Here is a 24908-nt window from a genome sequence, read left to right as displayed (position 1 = left end):
GGGAGGGGATCAAAATATTAGGTCTACAAGTGTAGAGGCTGGGGACGAGCTTGGGGCTGGGACAAGGCTGGCAAAGAAGAAGAGCACTCTGGGGGAGGATGACCTCACTGGGCCTGGAGGTCTGGAGTGCTTATACTTCAATGTAAGGAGCGTAGCAGGTAAGACAGATGAACTTAGGGCCTTAATGCTCACGAAGAATTTGGATGTGGTTGCGGTGACAGAGACTTGGTTGAAAGAGGGACAGGACTGGCAGCTGAATATTCCGGGATACAAGTGTTTTAGGCAAGACAGAGGAGGGGCCAAAAGAGGTGGGGGAGTGGCAGTATTAGTTGGAGAGCATATTACAGCGGTGCAGAGGGAGGACAATTCAGAGGGGTCGTGTAACGAGTCACTCTGGGTGGAGCTTAGAAACAGGAAGGGCACAGTCACTATGTTGGGGGTGTACTACAGTCCCTCCAACAGCCCAAGGGAAGTGGAAGAACGGATATGTCAGGAGATACTGGATAGGTGCAGGAAAAATAGGGTTGTTGTAGTGGGAGACTTCAATTTCCCTGGTATAGACTGGAAATCGCTGAGAGCAGGGACTCTGAATGGGGAGGAATTTGTAAAATGCGTACAGGAGGGTTCTTTGGAACAATATGTAGATAGCCCGACTAGAGAGGGGGCTATACTGGACCTAGTACTGGGGAATGAGCCCGGTCAGGTCTTCAAAGTTTCGGTAGGGGAACATGTGGCAAATAGTGACCACAATTCTGTTAGCTTTAGGATAGTGATGGAAAAGGATGAGTGGTGTCCCAAGGGTAAGGTGTTGGATTGGGGGAAGGCTAACTTTAGTGGGATTAGGCAGAAATTGGCAGCTCTTGATTGGGAGAGGCTGTTTGAGGGTAAATCCACATCTGGCATGTGGGAGTCTTTTAAGGAACAGTTGTTAGGGCTACAGGACAGGCATGTGCCTGTTAAAAAGAAGGATAGGAAGGGTAGGATTCGAGAACCGTGGATAACCAGGGAAATTGAGGGACTGGTCAAAAAGAAAAGAGAGGCGTATGGTAGGTCCAGGCAGCTAAAAACGGAGGGAGCTCTGGAGGAGTACAAAGAAAGTAGGAAAGAACTCAAACGGGGAATTAGAAGAGCAAAAAGGGGTCACGAAATGTTCTTGGCAGACAGGATTAAGGAGAATCCCAAGGCATTTTATTCATACGTTAGGAACAAAAGGGTTGTCAGGGAAAAAATCGGACCTCTCAGGGACAAAAGTGGGGAATTATGCTTGGAGCCCAAAGAAGTAGGGGAGATCCTAAATGAATACTTTGCGTCGGTATTCACAAAGGAGAGGGATGTGTTGACTGGGAGTGTCTCGGAGGGGAGTGCTGAACCGTTGGAGAAAATCTCCATTACAAAGGAGGAAGTGTTAGGTTTGTTAGAGAATTTAAAGACTGACAAATCCCCAGGGCCTGATGGAATCTATCCAAGGCTGCTCAGGGAGACGAGAGATGAAATCGCTGGGCCTCTGACGCAAATCTTTGTCTCGTCACTGGACGCAGGTGAGGTCCCAGAGGATTGGAGGATAGCTAATGTGGTCCCGTTATTTAAGAAGGGTAGGAAGGATAACCCGGGTAATTATAGGCCGGTGAGCTTGACGTCCGTGGTGGGGAAGTTGTTGGAGAAGATTCTTAGAGATAGGATGTATGCGCATTTAGAAAGGAATAAACTCATTAACGATAGTCAGCATGGTTTTGTGAGAGGGAGGTCATGCCTCACTAACCTGGTGGAGTTTTTTGAAGAAGTGACCAAAATGGTTGACGAGGGAAGGGCCGTGGATGTCGTCTATATGGACTTTAGTAAAGCGTTTGACAAAGTCCCTCATGGTAGGCTGGTGAAAAAGGTTGGATCTCATGGGATAAAGGGGGAGGTGGCTAGATGGGTGGAGAACTGGCTTGGTCACAGAAGACAGAGGGTGGTAGTGGAAGGGTCTTTTTCCGGCTGGAGGCCTGTGACTAGTGGTGTTCCGCAGGGCTCTGTATTGGGACCTCTGCTGTTTGTGATTTATATAAATGATCTGGAAGAAGGTGTAACTGGGGTGATCAGTAAGTTTGCGGACGACACAAAATTGGCAGGACTTGCAGATAGTGAGGAGCATTGTCAGAAGCTACAGAAGGATATAGATAGGCTGGAAATTTGGGCAAAGAAATGGCAGATGGAGTTCAATCCTGATAAATGCGAAGTGATGCATTTTGGTAGAAATAATGTAGGGAGGAGCTATATGATAAATGGCAGAACCATAAAGGGTGTAGATACGCAGAGGGACCTGGGGGTGCAAGTCCACAGATCCTTGAAAGTGACGTCACAGGTGGAGAAGGTGGTGAAGAAGGCATATGGCATGCTTGCCTTTATAGGACGGGGCATAGAGTATAAAAGTTGGGGTCTGATGTTACAGATGTATAGAACGTTGGTTCGGCCGCATCTGGAATACTGCGTCCAGTTCTGGTCGCCACACTACCAGAAGGACGTGGAGGCTTTGGAGAGAGTACAGAGGAGGTTTACCAGGATGTTACCTGGTATGGAGGGGCTTAGTTATGAGGAGAGATTGGGTAAACTGGGGTTGTTCTCCCTGGAAAGACGGAGGATGAGGGGAGACTTAATAGAGGTGTATAAAATTATGAAAGGCATAGATAGGGTGAACGGTGGGAAGCTTTTCCCCAGGTCGGTGGTGACGTTCACGAGGGGTCATAGGTTCAAGGTGAAGGGGGGGAGGTTTAACACAGATATCAGACGGACATATTTTACACAGAGGGTGGTGGGGGCCTGGAATGCGCTGCCAGGCAAGGTGGTGGAGGTAGACACACTGGGAACGTTTAAGACTTATCTAGACAGCCATATGAACGGAGTGGGAATGGAGGGATACAAAAGAATGGTCTAGTTTGGACCAGGGAGCGGCGCGGGCTTGGAGGGCCGAAGGGCCTGTTCCTGTGCTGTATTGTTGTTCTTTGATTTGAGTATAGGAATAGAGATGTTTTACTACGATTGTATAAGCTGTTGTTGAGGCCACACCTGGAGTATTGTGTGCAATTTTTTAATCCTTATCTGAGAATGTCCTTGCTAGAGAGGGAGTACAGAGATGGTTTAACCAGATTGATTCCTGGGATAGCATGTCTGTCTGTCATATGAGGAGAGACTAAGTGGGTTAGGATTGCACTCATTGTTTAGAATAATGAGCAGGGATCTCACAGAAATTTATAAAATTCTAACAGGGTTAGACAGGGTAGATTCTGAAAGAATGTTCCCGATGGTGGAGGAGTCCGGAACTAGGGGTCATAGTTTGAAGATAAGGGGTAAACCTTTTAGAATTGAGGTGAGGAGAAAGTTCTTCACCCAGAGTGGTGAATGTGTGAAATTCACTACCATAGAAAGTAGTTGAGGCAAAAATGTTACGTGATTTCAAGAAGAAATTAGATATAGTTCTTGGAGGAAAAGGGGGTTTCAGGATATTGAATTTGATGATCAGCCATGATCATAATGAATGGCTTGAAGGACCGAATGGTCTAGTCCTGCTTTTGGTTTCTATGTTTCAATAACATGACTTTACATTTAGTCAAATATGCAAGAATGGAACCTCCTTGAACGGTATTGGTCTCCTTATTTGAGGAAAGATGTAAAAGCAGTTCAGAGGTTAACTAGGCTAACACCTGGTTGGGGAGAGTTGTCTTATGAGGAAAGGTTAGACCGGCTAGGTTTGTATCTGCTGGCTACTTAATTGAAACATACAAGACCTTGAGGGGTCTTGACAAGCTGGATGTGAAGAGGATGTTTCCTCTTGTGGGAGAATCTAGAACCTGGGATCCCTGTTTAAAAATAAAGTGTTACCCATTTGAGAGAGAGATGGGGAGAATTTTTCTTTGAGGGTTGAGAGTCTTTGGAACTCTCTTCTTCAAAAGGCGATGGAAACAGAGTCTTTGGATATTTTTAAGGCAGAGGTAAATAGATTGATAATCAAGGGGGAGGGGGGTGAAAGGTTATAGTGGGAACATGGCGATGCAGAGTTGAGGTTACATTCAGATCTGCCATCAGTATGGTGGCAAGTGGTTAGCACTACTACCTCACAGCATCAGGGACCCGGGTTGGATTCCCGGCTTGGGTCACCGTCTGTGGTGAGTCTGCATGTTCTCTCCATATGTTCTCCCCGTGTCTGCGTGGGTTTCCTCCGGGTGCTCCAGTTTCCTCCCACAGTCCGAAAGACGTGATGGTTAGGTGCATTGGTCTAAAAATTCTCCCTTGTACCCAAACAAGCACCAGAGTGTTGCGACTAGGGGATTTTCACAGTAACTTACTTCCAAGTGGGGCGACTGGAGAATTTTCACAGGAGTGAAAATTATTGCAGTGTTAACGTAAGCCTACTTGTGACTAATAATAAATAAATTTTAAACTTTTGTGACAGCAACACATAAACTTATTAAATGGTGGAGAAGGCTAGACGGGCTGAGTGACCTACTTGTGCTCCTAAATTATATGTTCGTATGTAATATAGCCTTAGTTTAACTTAACCCTTCATGTTCAAGCAGCAATCAGGAAAATGCAACCTGGGTTCAGAGGCCATGCACAACCAGTAGTCCAACATGGTATTAAAGGGACTGTGTAGTGCAAATGGGTCGTACACAGAAGGAGGTTAGAAGGAACACTGGTCCAGGCTCTCAGAAACATAGAATTGTTACAGCACAGGAGGACAAGTCAGCCCTTTGCATCTACACCGGCTCTCCAAATGAACAATTCACCTAGTATCATTCCTTCACCCTATAACCCTGCACATCCTTCCTTTTCAGATAGAAATCTAGTCCCCCTTTGAATGCCTCTATTGAACCTGCCTGAAAATGAAAAACGAAAATGGTTTTCCTCATGTCACTGCTCCTTCTTTTCCTCATTCAGATATCGTTCTGGTAATCTACGCTGCCCTATCTCAAAGGCCAATATATCATAGCAATCATAGCAACCCTACAGTGCAGAAGGAGGCCATTCGGCCCATCGAGTCTGCACCGACCACAATCCCACCCAGGCCCTACCCCCCACATATTTACCCGCTAATCCCTCTAACCTACGCATCCCAGGACTCTAAGGGGCAATTTTTAACCTGGCCAATCAACCAAACCCGCACATCTTTGGACTGTGGGAGGAAACCGGAGCACCCGGAGGAAACCCACGCAGACACGAGGAGAATGTGCAAACTCCACACAGACAGTGACCCAAGCCGGGAATCGAACCCGGGACCCTGGAACTGTGAAGCAGCAGTGCTAACCACTGTGCTACCGTGCCGCCCATATCCTTCCGAAGATGTGGTACCCAGAATTGTTCATGTCACTCCAAGTGTGACCAGGGCTTTATATAGCTGATACAAAAGAACAAAGAACAAAACAGCACAGGAACAGGCCCTTCGGCCCTCCAAGCCTGCGCCGCTCATGTGCCCACTAGACCATTCGTTTGTATCCCTCTATTCCCAGTCTGTTCATGTGGCTATCTAGATAAGTCTTAAACGATTCCAGCGTGTCCACCCGCCTCAATCATCTTGCTTGGCAGTGCATTCCAGGCCCCCACCACCCTCTGTGTAAAATACATCCCCCTGACATCTGTGTTGAACCTTGCCCCCCTCACCTTGAACCCATGACCCCTTGTGTTCGTCACCTCCGACCTGGGAAAAAGCTTCCCACTGTTCACTCTATCTATGCCCTTCATAATTTTATACACCTCTATTAGGTCGCCCCTCATCCTCCGTCTTTCCAAGGAGAACAACCTCAGTTTACCTAATCTCTCCTCATAGCTAAGATCCTCCATACCAGGCAACATCCTGGTAAACCTTTTCTGTACTCTCTCCAAAGCCTCCACGTCCATCTGGTAGTGTGACGACCAGAACTGGGCGCAGTATTCCAAATGTGGCCTAACCATCGTTCTATGCAGCTGCAACATCATATGCCAACTTTTATATTCTATGCCCCATCCAATAAAGGCAAGCGTGCCATATGCCTTCTTCACCACCCTCTCCACTTGTGCTGCCATCTTTAAGGATCTGTGGACTTGCACACCCAGTTCCCTCTGTGTGTCTATACTCCTGATGGTTCTGCCATTTATTGTATAGCTCCCCCTTACATTAGATCTACCGAAATGCATCACTTCGCATTTATCTGGATTAAATTCCATCTGCCATTTCTCCGCCCAATGTTTCAGCCTATCTATATCCTGCTGTATTCTCTGACAATGTTCATCACTATCCGCAACTCCAGCAATCTTCGTGTCGTCCGCAAACTTACTGATCACACCAGCTACATCTTCCTCCAAATAATTTATATATATCACAAACAGCAGAGGTCCCAGTACAGAGCCCTGCGGAACACCACTAGTCACAGACCTCCAACCGGAAAAAGACCCCTCCACTGCTACCCTCTGTCTTCTATGGCTAAGCCATAGAACTTCTGCCCCTTGACTTGACTGACTTGCATGACTTCTGCCCCTTGTATCTATTCCTCTAGATTTAAAGGCCAATATTCCATTAACCACTTTGATTTTCTGTATGCGTTCACGATATTTTAATGACCAGGCACTTGAATGCTCCCAGATATCTTTTTCACCATTTGGAAAGTATCTTGTTTTATCCCTTTTAGGTTCAATATGGGTGACTTCACAATTGTCTACTAAAGTCCAAATACCAGTTTTGCCCATTCACTTAATCTACATCTTTATAATTTTAAGTGATGGTCAATCCACAATCACTCTGCAACCTTTCCCCAACTCTCTCTCCTGATGCATGAGCTATTGTCAAACCATTGTGTTTGAAAGCATTGGCAAAATCATGATGTGGAACACAAATCCACAAGAAGTCACAATTTACATGTTTTACTTTTGAACACATCCCTGAAATACAAAATTCCCAAATTATAACCCGAATTACCTTCATTGCTGTTGGCTTGTTTTTTTCTTTTCTTCCGATCCTCCTCAGCCTTTAATAAAGGGAAATAAATAAAACATTTAAGCACAAGAACTACGCACAGCATCTTTAACATAATATGTCTTATGGCACTTCACTGGAGCATTATAAAACAAAATATGGCACTGAGCCACATTTATTTTTTGTTCTTTCATGGGACATGAGCGTTGCTGGCATTTGTTGCTCATCTCTAGCCACCCCATTCCGAAGGAGCCTTTGAGATGCTACAATGCATCTTGTATACAGGATACTGCTGATGTTGTGCATTGGTGGTGAAAGGAGAAAATGTTTAAGGTGGTGGATGGGGTGCTGATCATGCTGTTTTTTTTCCTAGATTGCTTGAAGCTTCTTGAGCGTCACTGCAGCTACACTCATCCAGGCAAGTATAAAGTATTTCATCACATTCCTGACTTGCGCCTTGTTGATGGTGAAGTCAGGTGGCGAGCTACTCATCCCAGCATTCCCAGCTTCTGATAGGCTCTTGTAGTCAGAGTATTTACATGGCGAGTTCAGTTATATTTCTGGGTAATGCTATCCCTATCAGGATGTTGTTGCTTGAGGGATTCAACAATGGTTATGCTGTTGAACGTCAAGAGGAAATGGTTTTATTGTCCCTATTATTGGAGCTGGTTATTGCCTGACATTTATACAGCACAAAATGTTACTTGTCACTTCTCAGCACAAGCCAGAATGTTATCCAGGTCTTGCTGCATATTGACACAGACTGCTCCTGTACCTGAGGAATTGTGGATGGTTCTGAACATTATGCAATAATCAGTGACCAACCCCGCTTCTGACTTGATGATGGAGGAGATGTCACTGATGGAACAGCTGAAGATGGTTGGACCTTGGACACTACCCTGAGGAACTCCTACAGTGATGTCCTTGGGTGACATGATCAGCAGAAATTAGGTCGGATGATCAAAAGCTTGATTAAAAAGGTAGATTTTAAGCCTGTCTTAAAGGATGAAAGTGAGGTAGAGAGGCAGGGAGATGTGGAAAGGAGTCTGGGGCCAAGCCAACTGAAGGCACAATCATCAATGATGGAGCAATTATAACTGGGAAACAAAAGGTTAGAGGAGTACAGTTTACTTGGAAGGTTTTGGGATTGGAAATGGTTATAGAGATAGGGACAAGACCATGGAAAGGATTTGTAAATAATGGTGAGAATTTTAAAGTCAAGACATTGCTTGACCAGGAGCCAATGTAAGTCAGGGGGCACTGGAGTCATAGGAGAATTGTTGCAAATTAAAACATGTGCAGCAAAGTTTTGGATCACCTCAAGTTTACAGAGGACAAAATGTGGGAGACCAGCCAGGAATGTATTGGGATACGTCTGTCTGAGGCAACAAAGACACAAATTAAGTTTTCAGGAGATGAGCTGAAACCGGGCAAATTTGGGCAATGTCAATGAGGTGGAAATGGGCAAATTTAGTGATGGCACAAATATGAGGTTAGAAAGTCACCTTGGGATCAAATTTGAGACCAACGTTACAAAGAGACAGGCGTAATCTTGGAGTACTGCCAGGGTGATAGAATCATAGAATCACTACAGTGCAGAAGGAGAACATCCGGCCCATCCTCTCTGCACTGACTCTTCGATAGAGCATCTTATCCAGGTCCTACACCCATAGCCCCACATATTTACCCCACGAATTCCCCTAGTCTATACATCCTGGGACACTAAGGGATATTAGCAAAGCCAATCAACCTAACTTGTCCATCTTTGGCCTGAGAGGGGAAACCGGAGCACTGGAGGAAACCCACGCAGACACAAGGAGAACGAATAAACTCCACACAGACAGTGACCCGAGGCCAGGATCAAACTCGGGTCCCTGGCGCTCTGAGGCAGCAGTGCTAACCACTGTGCCTCCATGGTTGCGTCGGTAGCTAAGGAATTTTTGCTCATCTGATACTGGATATTGGATAAGCAATCTGATAATTTAGCAACACACCACAGTGGTGGAGTTAAGAGAAATGGTCCTGAGGTAAAGCTGAGTGTCGTCAGCATACTTGTGAAAACAAACATTGTGCCTTTGGATAACGTCACCTCGCATGTATATAAGAAATAGGAGTGTCCATTTGCTGACATAAGAGGTAACAGGAGTAGAAATAAATAGATAAGAATGGGAACAAGGTGTGAGCAGTTCCACCCTGCTGGATGGCAGGGAGAGGCACTGGAGGAGGATGATTCTGTCAACCATGATAAGGCTATAGTCAGGTCAGGGAGGACGTGGAGGGAAAGCTTACCTTTGTCACAGTCACTTGAATGTGACACAAATAAAAAATTACATATTTTGTGTCACTGCCCCAGTTCAAAAATGAGATCAAGTGGACCTAATCGCTTCAATTTGTTGCACTCTCTGGTTCGTGAGTATGATTCACGAATGGTACTTTGGATTTTTAAGCACTATATCACTCAAATCAATGGCACTGTTCAGATAGTTGAAGGAAACCTTTGCCTTCTAGTTGCCTCTGTTCAACTAGCTGAGTGAGAGGATACAGCAACATCTCTGGATGTGGCAAGAATATGAATTTCCTAGAATATACAGCACAAGAGCAGGTCATTCAGCCTAACCCGCCTACACTAAGCTGGTAACAAATGTGAGTTAATCAAAGCAAAATACTGCAGATGCGAAATGCTGGAAAAATTCAGCAGGTCTGGCAGCATTGGTGGAGAGAGAAACAGAGTTAACATTGAGTCAATATGACTTCTTCAGAGCTAAAGGAAAATGTGATGGATTAGATCCTATATAAGAGGTGGAGCAAGATAGAAGGTTAGTGATAGGTGTGAGCTAAGAGAGATTGCAACAAAGATATGTACAACACAAGACAGAGGAAGTGTCAATGGTAGTGTGAATGATTATAGAAAGTGGTGATCGTGGCATAATTGTAAGATAGCAGAATGTGTTAATAGGAGAATAAAGGTCAGTGCTCAGTGAAAGCAAAACTTAACAAGTGACACATGGCCCAGCAGGGAAGGGATTGCGTTGGGACAAAAAAATCTTTTGGATAAAAAGGGATCAAGGTGGAGATAAGAGGTCAGAGTCTAAGGTTGTTGAACTCAATGCTGAGTCCTGAGGGTTGTAACATCACAATGGGGCATTGTGTACAGTTCAAGTCTCTATTTTATAGAAAGAGGATAGAGAAATTTATACCCCACAAAAGCCTCCTTCAGTTTTTCCTCAACACTATCAGCATAACCTTCTATTCGCTAATGTTTCATATGCTTATCTAGCTTCCTCTAAATGTATCAATACTATTAGCAAAGTTTTATTATTTAAAAATTAACTTGGGTCTCGGCCAAGGGCCAAACTGAGGTAAGTCTTACAATCAAGCATTCCAACTAAAATGTAAGAGTTACAAAAACTGACAAAAAAACATACTGATCATTAAATTAAGTCTTTACACCTTATCAGAGTTTGATGTTTAACAGTCATTAGAGTTTGCTATGAGAGGGTTAAATTGCTGAGGTGGTGGTCTAGTGAGGGGGTTCAATTTTTAAAAAATGAAGGGCAGGGGATTGAAGGGGATTAATGGCTATGCTGGGTTTTGCTAGCAAGCATCATTTGGGGGGAGCTGGCTGCCATGAGGGGGACCAGGGAATGGCACAACTAGAGGACGTCATGTATGTCGGTGATGATTCTTCACTGTCTTTCAACATTTAAAACATCATGAATGATTGACCAAGGGAGTAAACCTGACACAGAATCTAGACAAGAGTCTGTTAGGCAGTTGGGGTTTCCCTCAAAAGTTAGCAGCTTATGGCAACTCCTGCAACAACTAGACCACAAACACATGGGCTTCTGTCCTTCCTCTGGATACCAGCCTACAAGGTTGAAAGGGAGGTACAGATGGTAGGCAAGCCTGCACCATCTAAAACCATGCCTAGGCAACTGAAAAGTAACATTCCAATTTGGAGGCTGGAATGTGTGGATAATGTACCCTGGCACAAATGACCATGAACCACACAAGCCTGGTATCTACATTACAAGGAATCACATTATCTGACCCAAACTCTATTCACGAGGCCAATTACACCTTCTACTGGCATAGAAAGCATTCTGAAGACCACTGCAAACATTGAGTCAGCTGGCTGCTTATTGCAAAGCCTACACCGTTAACTAAGTATCCAATAGAAGCCTCAGAACGCCTCATCTCCCTGCAGCTATCAGCTGATGAAAATGCAGTTGACATCGTATGCGTCTAAGGACCAACTCCATATTAAAGCATCTCAAGGCCATTTCTTTGACACCCAAGGTGACGTTCTGCAGAACATTCCAAATGGCGAGAGGCTATTGATCCTGGGTGACTTTAAACAAAGAACAAAGAAGAAAGAACAGTACAGCACAGGAAACAGGCCCTTCGGCCCTCCAAACCTGTGCCGCTCCTTGGTCCAACTAGACCAATCGTTTGTATCCCTCCATTCCCAGGCTGCTCATGTGACTATCCAGGTAAGTCTTAAACGATGTCAGCGTGCCTGCCTCCACCACCCTACTTGGCAGCGCATTCCAGGCCCCCACCACCCTGTGTAAAAAACATCCCTCTGATATCTGAGTTATACTTCGCCCCTCTCACCTTGAGCCCGTGACCCCTCGTGATCGTCACCTCCGACCTGGGAAAAAGCTTCCCACTGTTCACCCCATCTATCCCCTTCATAATCTTGTACACCTCTATTAGATCTCCCCTCATTCTCCGTCTTTCCAGGGAGAACAACCCCAGTTTACTCAATCTCTCCTCATAGCTAAGACCCTGCGCATACCAGGCAACATCCTGGTAAACCTTCTCTGCACTCTCTCTAAAGCCTTCACGTTCTTCTGGTAGTGCGGCGACCAGAACTGGACGCAGTACTCCAAATGTGGCCTAACCAGCGTTCTATACAGCTGCATCATCAGACTCCAGCTTTTATACTCTATACCCCGTCCTATAAAGGCAAGCATACCATATGCCTTCTTCACCACCTTCTCCACCTGTGTTGCCACTTTCAAGGATTTGTGGACTTGCACACCTAGGTCCCTCTGTGTTTCTATACTCCTGATGACTCTGCCATTTATTGTATAACTCCTCCCTACATTATTTCTTCCAAAATGCATCACTTCGCATTTATCCGGATTAAACTCCATCTGCCACCTCTCCGCCCAATTTTCCAGCCTATCTATATCCTGCTGTATTGCCCGACAATGCTCTTCGCTATCTGCAAGTCCAGCCATCTTCGTGTCATCCGCAAACTTGCTGATTACACCAGTTACACCTTCTTCCAAATCATTTATATATATCACAAATAGCAGAGGCCCCAGTACAGAGCCCTGCGGAACACCACTGGTCACAGACCTCCAGCCGGAAAAAGACCCTTTGACCACTACCCTCTGTCCCCTATGGCCAAGCCAGTTCTCCACCCATCTAGCCACTTCTCCTTGTATCCCATGAGCCTTAACCTTCTTAACCAACCTGCCATGTGGGACTTTGTCAAAGCATGTAAAGCATGTGTTGGTGCAGGAAATTATTCATGGCTAATGTGCCTGTCATCATGGAGTGGGCAAGAACAGTTATGGACAAAGCCTTACATTTTATGCTCTGAATGAACTCTGCACCACCAAAACCATTTTTTCAGAGCAAATGTTGCCACAAGCATGGCATCATCCAAGATCTGGACACTGGCACCAACTAGACCTGGTCATCCTGGGAAGCTAATCTGCCAATGTTCTCCACATCCACACTAACCACTGCGCAGATTGCAATATTGATTATCACTCGTCAGCAGCAGAGTGAAGTTACACCCCCAAATGTTTCACAGCTCTAAACACAATAGGCTGCCATGCATCAACATCCCTTGCACAAAACAATGCCAAAAGCAGCATTTCGCACTGTCGCTAAAACAATTGCTATCCACCAGATAGCACCGCTGCTGAGGTTGATGAAGCTTGGAAGTCAGGACAGCCTGTCTGGAGACAATACACATCTCTTTAACCTGTCTTAATGCTCTCTCCACTCACATGGTTTGTACCTTTAAGACTTGATTAGCTGTAAGTATTCGCATTCCAACCATTATTCTGTAAATTGAGTTTGTATCTTTATATGCCCTGTTTGTGAACAGAATTCCCACTCACCTGAAGAAGGGGCTTAAGGCTCCGAAAGCTTGTGGCTTTTGCTACCAAATAAACCTGTTGGACTTTAACCTGGTGTTGTTAAACTTTTTACTGTGTAAACGGACATCCGCCAGTCCACATTTGCTCTCCCTAAGCTTCCTGTCACGGGTGAGTTAAATCAGGGTCCTTCATCTTCCTGACCAATCCTGCAACAACTGGGCCCGAGAGAAGGCCATATACTGCTTAACAAACACAATTGCACCTAGCAAGGATGGAATTCTGACTGAATTACTCAAACACCTTAGTCCCATATATTGCCATAGTATTATAACCGTCACCTTCTCTGCTGTAAAGTAGGTTCCGTTCCACAGGAGATGCATGATGCAAAAACCATCACATATACAAAAGCAAAGGAAAACAGAGGAGAAGACAACGTCTACAAGGGCATCTCACTCATTAGCATAACAGGGAAGGCCTTTGCTAGTGTCATACAAGACTCCATCTACTTGCAGACTAAGATTATTCAGAAGCACATTGCAGTTTCCATGATGGCAGACCTACTTTGGACATGGGTTTTCTCACACACCAGCGACGAGAGGTGTAGGGAACAGGGTATACCTCTTTACCTTACTTTTATAGATCTCACCAAGGCATTTGACACCATCAGCAGAGCAGGACATGACAAGATTTCAGGAAAATTGGTTGTGCATCAAAGCTCCTCAGTCTCACCCACTTCTTCCATACCAGATGCATTGCACTGTACAGTTTGATGGTTCCGTTTCTGACATCTCCAGAGTGATGAATGGAGTGAAATTGGCCTGTCCTAGCCGCCACGCTAACATCTTTTTCTTCTTGCTCCTGACCTTTGGCTTCCCTGCAGATATGGGAGGAGTCTACTTGCATGCTAGGTCAGACAGCAAGTTCTACAATTTATCAAGACTGAAAATGAAGACAAAACGCATTGCATTCCGATCAGAGAACTCCTTTATACTGAAGATGCTATGCGTCTCACACACGTAAACTCAGTTACATGATTCATCGACAATCTTTCCAATGCCTGCAACTTTTTTGCTTGACTATACATATCAAGAAAACGTTGGTGATAGGACAAGGTAATGGATCTCCTCCCCAAATAACACCCCAATGGACATGGCTAGCAAATTCTGGTACCTCAGGTCTATGGTGAAAGATGTTACAATCCCAATGGGGAAACCGTAAACCAAATGGCCCCCAAATGAAGAAATTACCAGGATTTCACTATTTGTAACTTTTACTTTAACACAAATCAGAACCAATGCAAGTTAAATATGAATCAATAGGCAAATGGCACTTGAAAGAAAGACAAAATTACACTTTAAATAGTCGATTCAACAAAGATGTCTTATGAATTGCTCTCCGCAGAGATGTGGTACCACATGCAGTTCTAAAGTACCCTAACTCAACCTCTAGTACATAGGATCCCTGATTTTCCCATTCAATCAATTTGGCCTTTGGCTCGTGTTCACTGGCAGCCATTCTTCATCCGAGTACCCGGGAGCCAGTTGTCACCTCCACAGCACACTCCTGCAGAACCTCCTAGCTAGGTTCACAACAGTCTTCATGGCATTCCCCAGAGATTCCTTTATTCAGTCCCTTTAATGAACCCTATTAAACTGGTCGGCTGTGGCAAGACTGAAGCAGCAGCAGTAAAATTGTCCAATTTGAAATCCCTACTTTGGCTTTCTGTCCTGTTTAAGTATATGACACATATGTACACAACAAAATGCGTCTCCTCTGTTCTCCCATCTCCTGCAGCTTCTTTGTCTCTGGCCACATAGCGTACGTTTCTTAACTTTCTTCCTGTTGATACTGTTTCCAAGTCAAGGGTCTCCAAATCAAGAAAATTACAATTGATCCCTTTACAATTGATGCAAACTCCAAGACATTTTCAAGCATGTTATAACCAATTATAGAATGCACAGATATTTTAAAGAAATTAAAAAATTTCCTTACTGCACTACTTCAGACTCAAAGGTCCTCACGCAGATAATCTATCTCTTGATGCAGAATTTAAAACATGCATAGTGAAAACAGCTACCACCTTTGGCCAACTTATAAAATATGCATGGAATACCTAAACCCGTTAGACGGGTTTTAAGGTTTGTGTTCTCAACACCTTGTTGAATGGGCAGCTGAGAGCTATCAAAAGAAAATTAATTTTTTACATTCGTGGGCATATAATGGGTATATATTCTGGCAGGACAAAATCACAAATGTGGCAGTCTTCTCAAAGGCAGAAGTTTGTTAGCATTCATCAAACAGGTAGCTTCTTTGGCTCAGGCATGTCTGCAGGAGGGAAGATGATCACAGGCCCAAAGACTTTGTGTATGGTCAGGTAGCTGGAGCCAACAACTAGTGGACACCCTATGTTCCATTTCAAGGATACTTGCAAGTGCAACAAGATGACCCTAAATATCAATTATTACACCTGGGAGAATACTAGCTGACTACATAGGAAAAATAGTGACATTGCCTGTGTGGTGGCATACTCCACCATGATAACCAGTGACTACAACAACTTGGCCCCTGGTGCTAAAGCCGAAAACAACCACCCAAAATGACACTAGGAAGCTTCATGTGTCGAACTTGGGCAGAACCCGCTTCTCAAGGATTTGCTTCTTCAGCCACAAGCAAAGCTGTTTCATATGAAGACACCACATCTGAAATGGATTGTTTTCTGTATACCCATCATCTTTCACAGATGGAAGGATGCCAAAGAGTTTGTTCATTGTGCATGAGTAATGGCATTGGACTATTCTCAAGTCTTGCTGTTTTACATCTTAATTCAGTTAGCTTTTTGAGTTCCATAGCTGGTAGCTACTATGACATCTGTCTGCAAGTACTATTTGCTTCAACTACACTTTGGTAACGAGTTCCACATTCTCACAGCCGTCTGGGTCTGAATTCCCTACAAATTCTTGGTAACCACCTTACACTGATGGTCTCTAGTTTTGCATTTTTCAATTCTCTTCTTGAAATTGATTTTTGATAAAGGCACAAGAAGAGCACAACCTCAGTAGTGAGAAAGAACATAAGGTGTAGCTAATGATTTCAATAGACTGGAAATGTATTAAATATCACTACCACAACAAACATAAATTAACAAAGATAAAAATGCCTTTTAAAACTAACACCCTTCTATTCATGTCTACAGCACGTAAGGAAGCTATTTGACTTGCTCATGCGATTTTTTTCGAAGAGTTTTTCATAGTCCCACTTGCTAACGCTCCCCGTAATCCTGTTTTTTTTTCCTTTTCAAGTATATAGCCAATTCCTTTGTGCTTTCACTGCCCTTTCAGATACTGCATTCCAGAGCAAAACATTGTACTGAATAAAAAATAATTCTCATTTCCCCTCCTGGATTTTTAGCCAATTATTTTGTGCTTGTTTGAGATGTACTTCAGTCATTTAGCATATTTATTTTCTCCTTTTGTCAAGGGTGCACTTCCCACTGTGGAAGCTTGCCTCACCTTGACCAGAATGCTTGCTTCTATATCTCACAAAACGAGCCTGGCTGACTCACTGAATCCTACAGCCAGTCAGCTAGTAAATACACTAAAACAGAGCGATTTAACAAAAAATGAAAGTAAGAACAGTATATTGATCTGTAGATTGAAATCTTTATGTTATCAGAGTTCAAAGTTTAAAAGTATTTACGGTTTGTTCAATGTGCAGATGGGATATGGCATTGGACTGTTCTTGAATCTTGTAATTTAATATTCTAATTCAGTTAGTTGTTTTGAGTTCCATAGCTGGTAGCCTCAGATCTGTCTACAACTGTGGTAGCGAGTTCTACATTCTCAACTGTCTGGGTGAAGACCCTTCTGCTGAATTCCCTATTTGATTATTTAGTGACAATCTTATATCGAAGGTCTATAGTTTTGTTCTTTACAATTTTACTTCAATTGTGTTTTGTAATACCTATGCAAGAACACAACCTCAAAAAAAATTTGCAATAATAATTAGAATATTAGTAACAATTAGCAAAGTTCAAGCAAAATCTTAACATGAAGTAATAGTTACCTTTGTCTGCTGTGACTTGTAGTAATGGTAGAAGAACAGATTGAAGTGCTTCAGATATTCTGGTTTCAGCTCATATACACCATGCCCAGACAAACCTGGCTTTCTAGAGAGGAGAGAGAGTAGTTATTTGCCCGGCCTTGTTCTGTCCCCAAGTACCACAGTGACCTGCTCTTTCTGAAGATCCAAATGAGCTTTCCACCAAGTAAGCAATGTGACGTTAGCTGCTTGTATACAAATTTGGAATCTAAAAGGAAAACAACGTTTTGATAAGTAACCAGGTGACCAGGATAGTCAAGTTCACCTTAGTGAAAGGGTCCAGTCAGTAACTCTGAACATGAATCTCCTGCCATTTTTAAGCAGGAAAGAACACTACATCAACAAAGAAATTTAAATATATACCATCATGTGACTTGCCTGTAACAGAGCATGAAAGACTTCACTGCCTAGAATTGAAATTAACTGAATGTTCCAGAATATTCACATACCAGCACATTAAGGCACCGCATAACCTTAAATATCAAAATAACACTTTTATCCAACAGTTCATCTCTTAATAGAATCAATCATTAATTTATTTCCAAAATGTTTACAGATCAGGGACATAAAACAATAAGGAATGATGTTTATCCTCCTGACTTACTGGAACTAACAGCGCTCCCTCCAAGCCTAATAGCCAGTCTGCTGTTATATTTAAACAAATGGATCATTTCTCAGTCTCAATGAGATATAGTTTAAAGTTTTCCAAGCAGTTAACATTAAAATTCATACTTCCCAAGTCTTACCCGATAACATATTCTTCAACAGTCCTTATACAAAGGATGCGACTATCATTCAACAGCACAAATACTTAGTCCTCTCTGAATAACTTTTGATTTGATTTGTCACATGTTTTGGTATACAGTGAAAAGTATTGTTTCTTGCGCACTATACAAAGCATACTGTACGTAGAGAAGGAGAGAGTGCAGAATGTTACAGTCATAGCTAGGGTGTCCTGTCCTCACAGAAATATTTATGTACCTCTTTTTATAACCAAGATAAATATGGTAAGTAATTGCTTTTATGAGAAGCTTACACTCCCTTCTTCTGTGGATTCCTCAGCCTCTAAGAATTTGGATTTAACTGCATTAGATTTATGGAATTCTTTAACCTGTACAGATCACAGGAGATGTAGGACAAGCAGGTGAAATGACTGGAACTCACAGCAATACAAATACTTTGCTCTGGTTTGGAACTGTGTAAATCCCACAACATGGGAGGTCAAAACACTTGCAGCTGGATTCAAAGCAAGAATCAATGGAAATTGCTTTCAGTTGAGATAAGGGCATATATCCCAAAGGAGTAATTTTCACCTCTGGTTCAGAGTTAATTGGTATGAACAAAAACATTCAATGATCGTAGAATCAGTAAATTTAATCTTGGTTTAGAACTAGAATTAGTTAATACCAATAGATACTGTATCAATTTTAATACCAAAGCTATCAGAATAGTTACAGGATCCTGAGATTAGATAGTTGCACAGCCTTATGGTGGTGAGGACTGTTACGATGCGGAGGTGATTTTTCCCTCTGCATGATTTTGGAACCACCCAAAGGGATACCTCGCTTCGTAATCTTATACGAATGTGCATGTAGTAGGACATTACTGGGTTTGGTAAATTAAGGCAGGATCTGACACACACTATCATGAACAATTAACGGGTCTTTATTTTAAAACTGGTGACAGCCTTATTAAAACAATTTAACAAACTAAATAAAATCCCAATAGAATGTTGTTCAAATATTACAAGGCTCATTCAGGAATAATGAAATAAATCCTTATAGAACACAGTCACTCTCAAAGAATAGACAACCAGGCGACTTTTGGAAGTATGAACATTCTTCGGTTATGCTCTTATCTGGAAGAGTTTGAGCTGGTATCTCCTTCAATTTAGATGGTGATTTTCTGAAGATATATATATATTTTATTGCAGGATTTTATATGAGAGCCTTGCCTTTTATATGAGAGCCTCCTTCCGACTAAAGAGGTGGCAAGCTTACTCTAAGTTATCCCCCTTGTCCAGGTTTATATACCTGGAATTATCTCAGTATTCCTGGAATCTGAGTGGCTTGAGGCTGTCAACAAACCTCACATTTGAATTCCATTGGTCCTGTGTCTCCGCGTGCTTGCTTTAAACTCATTTATCGGAATTTTACCACCTCGTCCGTCCGAGGCATGTAAGTTCCCGCCCAAGGCCAACGGAGAATGTCGTTCTGCGAGCCTCGCACACCCCGAGGCTGGGCGAGGCGGTAAAATTCCAGCCATTGGCTCAATTCAAAAGCCTGCTTTGCTATGTTGGAACACTGACTTCTGCTTTGGTTACAAACTGCTGCTGCAGTTTAAAATCCACAAAAAGACTCATGCTTTTTAAAGAGACAATGTTATATGATTTATTCTTTTGGTTTCAGCATTATTTTTCAATATTTACATTTGGCAAACACCACATTTTTAATCTTATATATGCAACTTCATAACAGGGCTGAGAAAGCTCCCAACCCCTTCTTCCAAGGTTTCCGAATCATGGAACCTGGAATTTTGTCTCACCGGTATATTCATTTTGGATCATTCCTTAGTGTATTTCCTACATTTTACTTTAATTCACTTGCCTGAGGGTGTGTTGACTATGGGCCTGATTTTACCAAATATTCGTGCCCGAAAAGGGTAAAGTCGGGCATCGGGCCTTTACCGCGATCTGCACCCGAATCCAAGCAGATCGCGGCTTTACCGGCACCCGGTTCGGATGCAGGTCCGGCCCGTGCCCGAATTGGGCGGCCCGACAACTTAAATGCATTAGTATGCATTTAAATCGACTTAATGAACCGCGCGCCCAACTCTACCGCCAACTCCCACTTTGCCACCGCGCGGCCCAATCCGGATCCGCGTTTTTAGCGATCTGCAGAATAGAAGTCCGAAGCAGATTTCTATTCTGTAGGGGAGTCTCCGAAGCCCATCCTTGGCGGACCCCCCCCGCTAACCACCCCGGCAGACCCCCACCCCCCCCCCGCCCGGATCAGACCCCCCTGGGAGGCAGCCCCCCCCCCCCCCGGCAGACCCCCCCTACCCCCCGGGATCGGACCCCCCTCCATATGGACCCCCATCTATATTTTGAAATATTTCCCCAAATTTTTGACTGTCAGGTTTTTAGTTCCTGCGATTATAATTTTGACATTATCTTCCAAAGGGAGTTCCTCTAATTCTGTGCAATGTTCAGATGAAAACAAGATTTAGTAATCTCCTTGAATCTTATTTCCAACCAAGTTCCACCACGGGGACAATTCTTCCAAGTTCACCACAGGACTCTGAACATTTGTGCATCAACAATCCAGTTACAGATCACAAATGTATTATACAGGTCACTAGGACACTGTAGTTTAATTACCTTTCCCATAGATAATTAGGCAGCACAAAGAAGATGCTACATTATTTGCAGTTTGCAAGATTCTCCCAAGTCCATCCTCCCCCCCCCCCCCCTCTCTGCTCCCTCTGTTGTTTTTTCTTTCGCGCCCGGGCACGCTGCTTTGGATTTTTTTCAAACTGCGCATGCGCAGTTCAGAGCTCTGATCGGTCCGGCAGCGCTAAGCCCCACCCACTGCACGGATCGGACTGGAGCCAGCAAAAAGTGTATGGGCGCGCTGCAAAGAGGATTCCGGGCGCAGATCTATTTGACGCCCGGATTCAGCACTTAGACTCTAAATGGTAAAATCGGGCCCTATATCTTCACATCAAGTACTAAGGGAAAGGTAACAGAGGGAAATCAGGAAATTATGACCAGTTAGGCTAATGTTTGTTGTCAGGTAAGTGCTTGAATCAATAATTATCAATAGAGTAACTGAACGCTTTGAAAATTTCAGATGATCAGAGAGCCAACATGGATTGTAAAAGGTAGATCATACCTGAAAAACCTGACTGAATTTTTGAAGGAGTGACGATAGTGGATAGGGGAATGTTTATTGATGCTGCTTATATGAGCTTCTCGAAGGCAACTGATCCCTCATTGAAGTTAAAGTTGAATCCCATGGAATTGAAGGAAAATTATTGACCTGGTTAGGAGGTTGGCCGAGCGGCAGGAGACAGAATACAGAGATAATTTTATCTCTGCAAGAATCTGGGCTGGGGTTTCAATTATTCACTGTATTTATTAATGGTTTAGATGATGGGATAGAAAGCCACAGATCCAAATTTTCTGGCAGGACAAATTTAGGTAAGCAATGTAAATGGAAGCACAAAATTGCAGAGATGTGACAACTTAAGTAAATGACCAAAAGCGTGTTGAACAGATTTCAACGCAGGAAAATGTGAAGTAATCCACTTGGACCTAAAAAGGATAGGACAGGGTACTTTCTAAATGATGAAAAGCCAGGAACCGTGGAGGGTCTATGTACATAGGTCATTAAAATATCATAAAGGAAATAATCAAAATGGTTAACATAATGTGGGCCTTTGTATCGAGAGGACTGAAATACAAAGGGGTACAAGACATGTTTCAGCTATAAAAAGACCTGGTTTGACCACACCTGGAATAATGCGAGCAGTTCTCGGCATCGCACCTTCAAAATAATACTTTAGGCTTGGATAGAGTGAAGCATAGATTTACTAGAGTGATAGCTGGGCTCCAAGGGTGAGATTTTCTTGGAAATCGGCAAAGGCCAATGGCAAGCGGGAAAAGCGGCAGTGAACCCATTGACAACAAAGGCAAATTTTCCCACCATATAGTGTAGCATTTGGTGCTAAAAATTTTCATCTGTTTTTTCCACACCATTGTTGGTGAGGCAGCTTCTGATTCACCTGCCCATCATCTCAGCGCTGCAATCATTGGGGTGGCATATTTAAAGGCCATCCAGAGCACACCAGCTACACCGCAGGTCGCTGAGAAGTGATGGGTGCCAAGAAATCCGCCCCTAAGTTTTCAGATGCCTCCCTGGAGACTCTTCTGGATGCAGAAGAGGCCCGATGAGATGTCCTCCACCTGCATACTAAGAAAAAGCTAGCAAGGTCACCAATCCAGCATGGGAGGTGATGGCAGCAGCGGCCAGTGCTAATGTCCTGCAGAAGAGGACAGCCATCCAGTGCAGGAAGATGATGAATTATCTCCTCTGTTCTGCCAGGGCAAGTCACTATCCTCTCAATTCACACACCCATGACACATCCATAGGGATCACACTCATTGCCAACTCAAGAGACATCACACTCGCTCTCCTCATCTTGCTGGTCCCACTCACTATCCACACATTTCAGGCTTCCTCATCATCCGCCCTAGCACACGTCCTGCTTGCGCTCACTCATTTGTTTTCATGAAGGAAAGGTTGGCTCATATCAAGAGGGAGAGATCACAGATGGGTGGAAGGATGCTAGAGCTGAAGGTCCTCAGGGACTTTGAGAGAGCCATCTAGCTCTCGTCAACTGTTCCTGTGCTGATGGTGAGGTTGGTGGTGATAAACTAAGTGAGGATCCAGTACTGCATCATCCATCAGACAACAATACTGTGAGTCATGTCTCCTGTTTCTAAAGGCCCTTGCCATGCACTAATGACACCTCCTTTCTGTCGCAGGCACATCTGGAAAGCAGCCCAAGAAAATAAGTCTTCTCGGAAAAGAAGTATTGTATCCTACATGATGTTAAACAGCTGTTTAAATGATTGTTCAGAAACCTGTATGCTGACAGCAACAGAATTAATCATCAGGTAAAAGTTCCCAGTCTGAGGTATAATATGGAGCCAAACAGGTTATAGCTGTGGTAGTTGGAAGGTAGGAGGGAAAGGAACTACAGCATCTGTCACAACTCTGAGGCCTGGCACTCTAAAGAAAGATTATGACCCCAGTGACCTTTTCTCCATTGTGTAACGATACTGTGCCTTGAAGAAATGTAATTTGTGTCATGTTTCTTCCGAAGGGAATGTTTTATACTTCAGCTTTGATCACAATGCCAAATTGTTTACAACTGGAAGCCCACCTGCTGATACTGCAGAAGGTTAATTGTTCCTAATTATTGGAGTGCTTGACTTAATCTGGACTAATGTAGTTATGTTATGTTAGGGTTGTTCCCTGGGGTTTTCAGAGTAGGGTTTGATTAGGTTGATTGACAAGAAGAAAATGAATTGGTGGAGCTAGGCTCAGAGTGAGAAAAAAAAAACAGGCAGTCGCAGTTTGAATTTGAAAAGAGCAATAGCTCTTTTCCTCTCTCTTTCTGGAAATTTAAGTCTGGGAACCTGAAAATAGGTATCTCTCTCCAGAGGTCTGCAAAAAGAAACTTCTCTATCTCTCATTGGAATTTGGCTGTGTGAAAACAGGTTTACTTTGGAGGCTACTGTCCGAGAGTCAGAAGACAGGTGTCTCTCTGTATCTCTGTCCAGAGAGGTTAAAAGGCTGGAGGACTGGGAATTCACTTAAGCCGATGTGTCTTGCCAACTGATTCTGAAGAGGAATCTACATCTATGGGGATATTGCTTAAATTGGAATTAATAGAAATAGCTAGCAATTAAGAATTAGACCTAGTCATGTTTAAGTATTTCAATTGGTAAAAGTTAGGCTAATGTATTTTTGTTATAGTTAAACTGTATTGTTAAATAAAGTTTGTTCTGATAAAAACTTCCTAGTGGGTCATTAGAATCACACCTGGAGTGAAACACCTTATGCTAACATGAATGCCAAAATCAAAAATAGTTGGGATTTAGGCTAGCTTCAGACTGTGCCTTGGAGTTTCTGATCTGGTCCCTAGCAATTGGATGATGGTCTCTTCAGTTGTATGTCAAGGTTGAGTGTTAAAAGCATAATTTACTGGAGCAGTAACAACAAATTAGATCATTTGTGAAAATGCAAATTAAATAAGTTACTCAAAGGAAGAATGGCTGAAAAGCGAATTTCTGATTTAAATGCTGAATGATGTGCTATTGAATTAATACACGAGTACTCAAAGAACACAACAAATTTGCACCTTGTGATAAGCTTAAAAAATGTATACAAATAATGCTAATGGAAAACTAAACTTACTTGAAAGTGGCCACTTGATGTATAACATTTTCCAAACCAGTTTCATTGTTCTCCTGTTAAAATAATTTGACTCAATCACGACACCATTTTTGGATTTTTTTTAAAAAGTGGCTGATTACTACTGTATTCTTTTTATCAAAATAATCACGAACATTGCTTGTGGTTTGTTATCATGCAAGACTTTGATCATACCGCACAGAAACCGGCTATTCAGCCCAATATACTGCTCTGCCAAACCAGTCCTAGCTAGAGTATTGAACGTTATATTGGTATTTCAGAAGGTAGGGTTGCATTGCAGTAATTCTTATAAAGACAACAGCCATAGCTGATACTTAGTAAGACGAAAAGCCAGTATTTTAATAGTGTAAAGTTAAAACTAGAAAAATGGTAAGATTTAGGCACCATTAAACCTTATCCTGCAACACTCTTAGCTCAACAATAGCTTGTATTTAGATGGCACCTTTAATGGTGCAAAATGCCTCATTGATGTGTTACAGCCAAAAGCAATACTGACCCACATAAACAAATATTTGGACAAATGTGGTCAAGAAGTGTCTCAGAAGGAAAAGAATTGAAGATGGAGAGAGATTTAGGTAGTCCTTGGTTACTTAGTTCAGCTGTTCAGACTTGAATCTTTTAGCATTTACATTTGGTTATCCAAATACACATCACATGCCAGCAGATGCAGCTTATATCCACATACTGTCTGTAAATGTTGCAAAAATCTTACGTATTTCACGAAGGGAAAGGTTAAGATGGAGTGACTGGAAACTAGCT

The 24908-nt window shown here is 43.1% G+C and overlaps 1 protein-coding gene across 1 annotated transcript in view; it reads right to left on the bottom strand.

Annotated features, from left to right (window-relative positions):
* ubr1 (ubiquitin protein ligase E3 component n-recognin 1) overlaps positions 1–24908 on the bottom strand; it is a 222574-nt gene that overhangs the window by 95010 nt on the left and 102656 nt on the right. Inside the window, exons 22-24 of the mRNA XM_078233618.1 lie at positions 24132–24184; positions 17110–17212; positions 6926–6974 (exon numbers count right to left, since the gene is read on the bottom strand). Coding sequence (XP_078089744.1) covers positions 6926–6974; positions 17110–17212; positions 24132–24184 — 205 coding nt within the window. The remainder of the gene's footprint in view (positions 1–6925; positions 6975–17109; positions 17213–24131; positions 24185–24908) is intronic.

Source organism: Mustelus asterias, chromosome 18 (assembly GCF_964213995.1).
Source record: "Mustelus asterias chromosome 18, sMusAst1.hap1.1, whole genome shotgun sequence".
NCBI lineage: Eukaryota > Metazoa > Chordata > Chondrichthyes > Carcharhiniformes > Triakidae > Mustelus > Mustelus asterias.
Note: the sequence above shows the minus strand (reverse complement) of the source record. Positions and strands in the feature narration are given on the sequence as shown.